The following is a 9,789-nucleotide window of genomic DNA, read 5'->3' on the forward strand; positions in this document are numbered from 1 at the left end:
TGAATGTCTGCCAACAGCATGGCTCTGGCTGGCTTCCATGCTGGGTCTGCTCTCAGCAAAGCCCATTTGGTTTGGGAGGAGAAAGGGCGCCATTTTGACTAAGCAGCTTGAAGGGGCAAAAATACCCCCGGGTGGAAGTTATATCAGATTTTCTGATGGTGGGTCTCCACTCATGAGCCTGACCAAGAAGCCAACACAAACATACCTTGATGGAGCATGCAGGAGGATTCTAACGCTGTGGACTGACAAAGAGAGACACTAAGCCCCATCTGTTAGGTATAGTAAACACGCTCTCCCCACAAAACAGAACCATTTTCTAACATGTGTAGATGCTATTTAGATCAATAAATCATTAATTCATTTAAATGAGTAGTTTGTTTTTGTTTTTTTTTGGAGACAGAACCTCAAGCTGTCCCCCTGGGTAGAGTGCTGTGGCATAGCTCACAGCAACCTTCAATTCCTGGGCTCAAGCGAGTCTCCTGCCTCCACCTCCCAAGTAGCTGGGACCACAGGCGCCCTCCACAACGCCTGGCTATTTTTTTGGTTGCAGCCGTCATTGTTGTTTGGCGGGCCCGGGCTGGGGATTCAAACCTGCCACCTTAGGTGTATGTGGCTGGCACCTTAGCCACTTGAGCCACAGGCGCCGAAAGCCTAAATGAGTAGTTTTATAGTAGCTTTTTGTCATTATATATTTTCTTAACTAACAAGTACAAACAAACTAAAGACCTTGAAAATATTTTGCCCTAAAAATAGACCTTCATACAGGAAAAGACTAGGACCTTAAAACTAGAATATTCCTTCTACAACTGTGAAACATGGTTACTAAAAGAATGGGTTTTCGGGGCCTCTTTTTTTTTCCCTCTACTTTTTTAACCTTTTTTTTTTTTTTTGAGCTATGGACCCCTCACCATAATCTTAGAACTGCTTTCACCACCTCATTATACTCATTAGCAATTACTTCCAGTTTCTTTCCCCAAGCCTCCCTAGTTTGCCTATTTTAGATATTTCCTATAATAAATAGGATCAGATAATATGTGATCTTTTGTGATTAAATGGAATGTTTTGAATTCACTCTGTACATCCAAGTTCTGTGCATACTTTAAGGTCCTTATTCACCCCCACTCCACTCCATCCCTCAAAGACTTTGTTGCTCAACCTATAGGGATATTTTTCTCCTATTAATTCATTACCTCATGTTTGAATTGTCCAAGAAGCTCTTCGCAGAAGCTGCCTGGCCCCCTCTGCTGACGCTGTGCTGTTTGTTCTCTAGCTCTTTCTGCGAATTCCTCACCTCTGACTTCTTGGGGGTGGCATCTTGCTAGCATCCCTCTTCAGCTCCCCCCACTCAATTGTGCCTAGCATAGTTTTCTGCTTCAAATAGGTAATCTGGTTTATGTGTGCTGAAAGAATAAATGACTCATGGGGATGTTCCCAGACTTTCAGGAAAAAAAGGATTCAGGAGAAAGTGCAAGCAAGCAAGCAAAATTGAGAACTGGAACAAAGAGGAAGCATAGAATGTGGGCATTTAGAGTCCCTATAATTGGCAGCTGCCAATCAGGTGCAGGCCTTGCAAAGATGGGACTTGAGAGACAGTCAAAAGGCCCTGGGCCACAAAGGGTCTCCTACCTACCCCCAGTAGCAATTGAAAGAACTTATTAGTCACTCCTTTAACTGGAGGCATTAACTGCCTCCATTAAAATGCAAATGTCAACACCTGGGAGAGTGGCAGATCATGCCATTATCAGCCATTTCCACCTCAGCTCCAATCTGAGCTCTTTGAATATTTCCCATTTGCTGAGAGCCCAAGGTTTAGGGGTTACAATGGGGTCTAGAAAAATCTAGGCCCCAGTTCCCCAGATGGCTAATTACAAACTTACCCTTGTTTCCAAGCCAAAGAAGCCAGAGATGAGAGTAAGAGGGCTGATGTCCTTGTCCTTTCAGGACTCATGGTGGGCAACCAGCTGTGCAGAGGATGGCTCCCAGAAACTCAGCTATTTGTGCCCAATGGCTAAGACTCTGGCTCTAAGCCTCATGGTTGACCAAGCCTTTAGATGCCCAGGGCTCCATTCTGTTAACTACTCTTTGATTTGGGGAAAATTGAAACGTAAGTTGATTCTATGCATGGGCTTGCTCTCAAAATGCAAATGTCCAAGGGAGGCAGGCAGACACACCTGGGGAGTCATTTCCACCTGATTGTGGGAAGGAGATGATCTTTATGATCCTTCACACCGTGAGAACACCTTGGGTTCTTAGAGCTCCTTAACTTCTTTGAAAGAACTTATTAAAGGACATGGCTCTCCTGGGCAAAACTGTGCAGGGGGTAGAGACCCTTTTTGACCCCCCAGCTCCTAACGGGCCTCTATTTCTGCCCTTCTCCTTCCTGCTCCCAGGCATCCCAACCTCTTCTACCCCATCTCCTATTCTATGGTTTTATCTGCCTCAGGAAATGCACCTTGGTCACAAGCGTTCCCTCCTTCCTCTACCTAACTCACCCCTACTTGTAACCAGCAAGGACCCATTCTCCAGTAGTGCCCCTGACCTTAGCTAGGCACCTCTGGGGGCTGATTGAGCTCATCCAGACTTGCTATGACTACCACCAGTCCTGCCACCACAAGTCCCACAACTCCCAGGGGTGTCTGCATTCATTTTCCAACCATTTTATTGAGATACAATTTACACACAATAAAGGTCACCTGGTTAAAGCATGCAATTCAGTGGTTTTTATTATATGGTATTACAGAGGTTGTGCAATCATCACCATAATCTGATTTTAGACCATTCTCATCACCCTCCAAAGAAATCTTGTACCTCTTAGCTGTCCCATTCCCCTCCTTCCTCAGGCCTAGGGAACCACTAATCTTTCTCTCGATTTTCTATATTCTTTTTCAGCAAATGAATGTTATTTCAAAGCATGACTCTTTAATAGAGGAGTTTTAAGCAGTGTGGGGGGAGGTATTTTTAGGTAGGGGAGTAACACTGCTACCCACTTCTACAGTATTTCTGATTATTCTAAAATATTAATAATATTCAAATATTCTAATTTCTAAAATAGAAACATTCCTCTAAAAAGTAGTTTAGGGGGCGGCACCTGTGGCTCAAAAGGGTAGGGCGCCGGCCTCATATGCTGGAGGCGGTGTGTTCAAACCCAGCCCCCGCCAAAAAAAAATAAAAAATAAAAAATAGAAAGTAGTTTAGCCGAGTGAAGAATTAAGCCCTGAAGTTAACTGAGGCACAGGAGGAAGACTGCTGGGAGTGAGAGGGGACATGTCTGCAGGTCTCCCAAAGGGCCTGCTGTGTCCTGGGTCTATAGTTACCTTACTTGGGCAAACCAAGCACTCACTTCAGAGAGAGGCCTGAGACAGTCTTTTGGTCAGTACTCTATCTGATGATGGCACCCCTTCCTTTCTAGACCAGGTATACATTCTGGAGTTTGTCTTAACCTCTGCCTTTCATTCCTACAACAACCTCCCCCCAACCCTGACCCCTCAGCATTTCTTGATTTCTTTTGACGTTGAGGGCTCTTCTTTTACCTAGAGGTTGGCCCCAGCTTTCTTTCTCAGCCCTCCACAGGCCTCCTCTAGCCAATGGCGTCATTGGGATCTCCAGGTCAGTTTGGGGCTCAATCTACATCTGCTCTACAATAGCTTCCAGATTGGTCTCTCATACTCTTGGATCTTGCTTTTTCTTTTTCTTTTCTTTTTTTTTTTTTTTTTGAGACAGAGCCTCAAGCTGTCCCCCTGGGTAGAGTGCTGTGGCATCACAGCTCACAGCAACCTCCAGCTCCTGGGCTCAAGCGAGTCTCCTGCCTCTGCCTCCCAAGTAGCTGGGACCACAGGTGCCCGCCACAACGCCTGGCTATTTTTTGGTTACAGCTGTCATTGTTGTTTTTGGTGGGCCTGGGCTGGATTCGAACCTGCCACCTTAGGTGTATGTGGCTGGTGTCTTAGCCACTTGAGCCTCAGGGGCGGAGCTGGATCTTGCTTTCACAATGCGGCTATATCATTGCCAGCTTGCCTCCAGAAACAAAAGGGACCAGGACATTCCTATCTTTAAATTCAGGAGCTTCCTGTTGTCTTTAAACTGAAGCCCAGCCTCCTCTGTGTTTAAGAGTTCAACCTATCTACCACCTTCACCCACCATCACGGATCTCCCTCCCTCACACGCATACCTGAGACCCCATCCTATGCACCCTTCCCCAGATGTACTGTACATTTATCCAAGAACAACTGGGTTGCACTAGGCACAGAACAAGATACCAGCTCTGCCCTCAAGGAATTCAGCAGGTTGTGGAGATAGTTCTATAAACAAGATAATGCAGTGTGACAGTGCTATGACAGAGACATAAGCAAGGTGTGCTGGGAGCAGAGGAAGAGGGAATGTCTCTGGGGGTGGGGGAGAATGATTAGAGAGGGCTTCACTCAGGTGCAGGGAGTTTGGTTAGAGGAAAAGAGTAATTTCTGCAGAGGTGTAAAGAGCAGTTTGGGGTGGCTGGATGACACTGGGAAGTGGTGGACAGTGAAAGCTGGCAGGAAGGGAGAGGCTGTTTGTGTATAATTTTCAGTGGAGGTAAGGTCAGATGGGGACAAAGTGGAAGACAGACCTGAGAGTAAGATGGGGGAGTTGGCTATTGTCCAGGCAAAGAGGGGAGATGTTCCTGATGAAGGTAGTAAGAGACTGTGGGAAGAGACAGATGTGAAAAGACAAGGGGAGATCAGAGCATTTGAGAGAAGGTAATTCTATCAGTAGCAGGAAAATGGAGGGAGGATCAAGCTACTTGGGAGATGACCTTAACTTCAGATAAATTGAATCCAGGGAGCTGGTAGGTCCCCAGGAACACTCTCCACTGAACAGGGGAAAGCTTTGAGCTGGGAGGGGAGACAAGGGCTGAAGATGCAGATTGCAGAAATATCTTGGAGACAAAAACGTGGTTATCCTTTGACCCAGCAATTCTACCTGTAGGAATTTCTCATAAGGATATAATTAAGGACGTGTATGTGAAGATTGTGGGGTTTTTTTGTTTTGAGATGGAAGGGGGTTTTGCTATGTTGTTCAGACTGGCCTTGCACTCCTGGGCTCATGCAATCCTCTCACCTCAGCCGTCTGAGTAGCTGAGACTATAGGAACATGCTACTATGCCTGGCTTGTGTGTGAATATTTATCTACAAAAATGCTTATTGTTTATAACAGTAGAAGAGTGGAAATTTTTGTAAACTTCTATGACAGTGACAAATGTCTAACAGTAGGGAACTGGTTAAATAAATTATACTATATTCATATAATGGAATTCTATTCCAACAGTAAAACAGGTATTATAGATGAATGCTTATTGACATGAAAAAAACAACCACAATATTTTGCTGAAGTGGAAAAAGGCAGACTCTAATTGTGGAATAAAAGATCCACAATTGTTTAAGAAATTTTTTTTCTTGTTTTTCTAATTGTTTAAGAAAAAAATTAAGACCTTAATCCCAGTTCTTTCTAGGTGGCATGATTATGTATATGTTTTCTGTTCTTAATTTTTTTCTACATCAATCGCATGTGGCTTTTGTTGTAAGATGATTATTTTAAAAAATTAAACAGAATTAAAAGGAATGACCTAGGGAGAATTCTGGGAATGAGATGAGAAGAGGATCAAGAATGAAATCTTGATAGCTCTGGCCATCTGGCCTTAGTGGTCTACACCCTGAGTGTCTCTCTCATGACATTATTTGCTACATGGCTGCATGATGGAGCACAAAGACTGCTATAAACTGTGAGTCTTGGGCAAACTTTTTGATTCTCTAAGTCTCAGTCTTGTGCTTTTTTTTTTTTTTTTGAGACAGAATCTCACTATGTCACCCTTGGTAGATTGCTATGACATCACAGCTCATAGCAACCTCAAACTCTTGGGTTTAAGTGATTTTCTTGCCTTAGCCTCCCGAATCCCTCCTTAGCTGGGACTATAGGCACCTGCCACAAAGCCCGGCTACTTATTTTGTTGCAGTTGTCATTGTTGTTCTAGCTGGCCCAGGCTGGGTTCGAACCCACCAGCCTTGGTGTATGTGGCCAGTATCCTACTCACTGAGGTACCGGCGCTGCCACATCTTTTTTTTTTTTTGGAGTAGAGTACTGGGTACTGGAAGGGGGTTTGCTATGTACTCACCCTGGGTAGAGTACTGTGGCATCATAGCTCACAGCAACCTCAAACTGTTGGGCTCAAGCAAATCTCTTGCCTCAGCCTCCCAAGTAGCTGAGACTATAGGTGCCTGCCACAACACCTGGCTTTTTATTTTTTTTTTGCAGTTTTTGGCTGGGGCCCTACCTCTTTGAGCCATAGGTGCCACCCAACACCTGGCTATTGTTAGAGTCAGGGTCTCGATATTGCTTAGGCTGATCTGCAACTCCTGAGCTTAAGAGATCCACCATGCCTGGCCTTCTTATCTTTATAATAGGATGAAATGGTTATCTGACAATAAAATATTTAGAGACATAACAGTTGCCTAATATCTATTAGTTCATCTTCCCTTTCTTCTTACTCATCCTTCCCTGATGGACCCAGAGTTGACCTCCAGAGCCTATTTTGAGCCTCACAGTGGGAAGTGATGCTTCCTTTTGACACCCAAATTGCTTTTTGGACCTTTGTTAAACACCAGAACTTTGCTCTGATCTAGAAGTAGTGGTTAGTTCTTCTCCCTCCCTGACTTTAAGTTCCTAGTTCAGAGTTTGGCCATCTCTCTGTCCTGGTAGCAACTAGCACAGTGCATTGTACATTGGGGGTGAAATCTTTGTTGACTAAATTCATGTTGCTTTTTGCATCTTAGCTAGTCATGGATTACTCAAGGGCTGCATTATTCAAGGGTTATTTTATTCAGATATCTTAGAATTTTCCTCCTCCCAATTTGTGACTCTGGCAAGGTTTATCTTCCAATTTGCAGAGATGAACTGCAGAGACAGAGAAAGAAGGAAGGTCACAGACTCTAGGTTCCTTGTCAGAAGCTCTAAGGCTGGAGAAGGAACGGTAAAGTGAAATCTGTTTACCTCTACCCTGCCTAGAGACATAGTCCCCTAACCCTCCCATGGTTTGGATTGCCAAAACCTCAGGCAGAACAGCTTAGGAGCAAACAGAGTTGGGCAAACATGTCATTCCACAGGCCTAGGTCCTCTTTGCCCCAAAGTAAAGTCCTCTCCATTCCAGCATCTCCTACGCTGAGCAGGAGTTATCTTAGTCATTTTTCTCCATCCCCTGCCCCCTAGTGGGTGTGCCACCTTGCTCAGGTGCCCATCTGTCTTGCTAACACACCTTGCTAGGTTAGGATGGCAGTCTGGCACTGGTGAAAGACCTTAGGGATGCAAGTTAGGAGACCTGTGTGACCTGTGGCAACTTGGCTAAGGTCTTGGAGCCTCAGTTTCGGCATCTATACACTGGAAATAACCACACAAGCCCTGTCTCCTCCCAGGGTTACGTGAAGGGAATCAAATGAGATTAAAAAATATACATGAACGGGCAAAGAGCTCTTTATAAACGCCAAGTGTTCCCAATGCTGTCTGTGGGGCTTCCTCTCCGCGACTATTCACCAAAGCGGTCCTGTCCGCCCCGCCCTGGCTGCAGCGGCCTCACCCGCTGTATCTCCATCTTTTCCGTCACTGTCTTCCTGCACCTCAGAGGTCCTGTCTCTGCATCGGCCCGGTCCATTTCCGGGTCTGGTTCAAGCGCCTCCGACCCCTCCAGGGACTCTGACTCGGTTTCCTTGAGGCAGTAGCTGCCCGGCGCCCCCCACCCCGTGCGCCCTCCTTTGGCACGGCCGCCGGGCCTGAGAATCGCCCAATGAGAGCGCCGGACTCAAGTCTGACAGCTCCAGAAGCGGCCAATCGAGCCCGACCGGGAAGGGGGGCGCAGCGCCGGGGCTGAAGTTGGGTTGAAGGGGGGGGGAGGATTATAGGGGATACAAAAGAGGGGCAGTAAAACTGGGGACGCGGGAGCCTAAGCCCGGGGTGGGGGCAGACCGCACGCCACCCAGGTCTGGCGACGGGATCGCGGGCTGGATGCGGCTCCAGGCGCCAGGGAGGGAGGGGCGCGGCAAGAAATTTAGGTGAGGAAGGGGACTTGGGATCCCCGCGGTCGGGCCTGAGGATGCCCGCGGGGCGCCGAGGCTGTGGCGGTGGCCAGGCCGGGGGCGGAGGCGGCCGCGCGCCGCTGTGAGCCGAGGCCCGAGCGGCGCGGGGGGCGGGGAGGCAGCGGGAGGAGGGGATGCGGAGGGCTCTCCGGCGGCGGCGGCGGCGGCGAGCGGGCCAGAAGGGAGGAGCGGCGCGAGCGGCCGGAGCGGCGCAGGGCCCGAGGCGTGCATGGCGCGCCGTGAGCCTGGCTCCCGCGGGCCTCCCCGGAGCGCCCTCAGGGCGCCGCGGCTGTTTGGCGGGCCCCTCTGGGCCGGCTGCTTCTGAGCCCTGGGCCTGGATCTCTGGATGTCGTGCTCCTCGGGAGAAGCCCGCCTGCGTTGGGGCAGAACGGCGGCGGCACCGCGCCGGATTCCGCCCTCCGCCTAGTCGTTCTGCGCCGACCGTAGTGGGCCCGCAGCCGGAGGCGAGGAGCTTGGAGCTTGCGGAGCCGGCGCGACAGCTCTCCGAGCCAGCCGAGCCTCACTCCGTTTGGGGGAAGGGGGAGGCGAGAGGGGAAGGGCCACACCGCAGGAGCTGGTCCTCGACCCCGCCCCCTGCGCGGACGCGCTGAAGGCTCGGCTCCGCTTTCGCCGGGGCCACGCTCCTACTCCCGCCGGGGAAGGTGGGGGATGCGGGTGACGGCCCCCCCGGGCTCCAGGACCCTCCTCCCCTGGGCTCCGGAGCTTTCGCTCCGCCCGCCGCCCCCTCCCCCGGCCTCTCCACCCCCCATCCCACCTCTCCACCCCTCGTAAGAAAATAATGCTGGCTGGCGCCCGCACCTCCCAGTCGCTCCCAGTCCTCTGCGAGGAAAGGGCACCCGCTGTGTTTCCACTCCCGGACCCCCGCCTCGCCGCCGCCTCGCCCCAAGAGCAGCTGGGCTCCTCTTAGGATCTGCGAGCGCCGCGCCCGGGCTTTGCCAGCCCCGGGGAGGCACCGCCCGCAAGGACACCTCTCCGTCCCGCCTCGTCCGCAACTCCGGTCCTCGTCTAGCTCCACGCGAGCCAGGAGTCCGGACGTCTCTTTGAGAGCGGCGCATTAACCTGAACAGTCTGTGCTACTCCAGCTCGGAGGCAACTCTTATCTCGGACCTGGGAGTCCTGAAGCGTATTCCCGGCTACTTCTCACCTCGGACCTGCGCCCTCCTACTTCGCTCAGGACGGGGGTGCCAAGATGCCCCGCTGCTGCGCAAGGTCCCGGGCCGCCCCCGACGTGTGACCCAAGCTTGGTCCCCCTACTCGGCGGTCCTCCCTCCCTTTGGAGACCCCCGGCCCGGCCCCCGGGGGAGGAGGAAGAAGACGACGAGGCCGAGAGGGGGATGTCCGGCTCCAAAAACGTGAGCCCCCCGGGCTACGCGGCTCAGACAGCTGCGGCGCCGGCGCCCCGGGGAGGCCCAGAACACCGGTCCGCGTGGGGGGAAGCCGAATCTCGCGCCAATGGCTATCCCCACGCCCCCGGGGGTTCGGTCCGCGGCTCCACCAAAAAACCCGGGGGGCCGGTGACCCCGCAGCAGCAGCAGCGCCTCGCCAGCCGTTGGCGCGGCGACGACGACGACGATCCTCCGCTGAGCGGCGACGATCCTCTGGTCGGGGGTTTCGGCTTTAGCTTCCGCTCCAAGTCCGCCTGGCAGGAGCGGGGCGGCGACGACTGCGGTCGCGG

At 50.9% G+C, this 9,789-nt stretch overlaps 1 protein-coding gene across 1 annotated transcript in view; it reads left to right on the forward strand.

Moving 5' to 3' along the window:
• Positions 1-9,448: 9,448 nt before the first annotated feature.
• ADCY5 (adenylate cyclase 5) overlaps positions 9,449-9,789 on the forward strand; it is a 154,170-nt gene continuing 153,829 nt past the window's right edge. The window contains 1 exon segment of the mRNA XM_023516289.1: positions 9,449-9,789. This exon segment is cut by the window's right edge and continues 1 nt beyond it. Coding sequence (XP_023372057.1) covers positions 9,449-9,789 — 341 coding nt within the window.

Source organism: Otolemur garnettii, unplaced genomic scaffold, assembly GCF_000181295.1.
Source record: "Otolemur garnettii isolate 467f Iridium unplaced genomic scaffold, OtoGar3 scaffold00089, whole genome shotgun sequence".
NCBI classification, from domain to species: domain Eukaryota; kingdom Metazoa; phylum Chordata; class Mammalia; order Primates; family Galagidae; genus Otolemur; species Otolemur garnettii.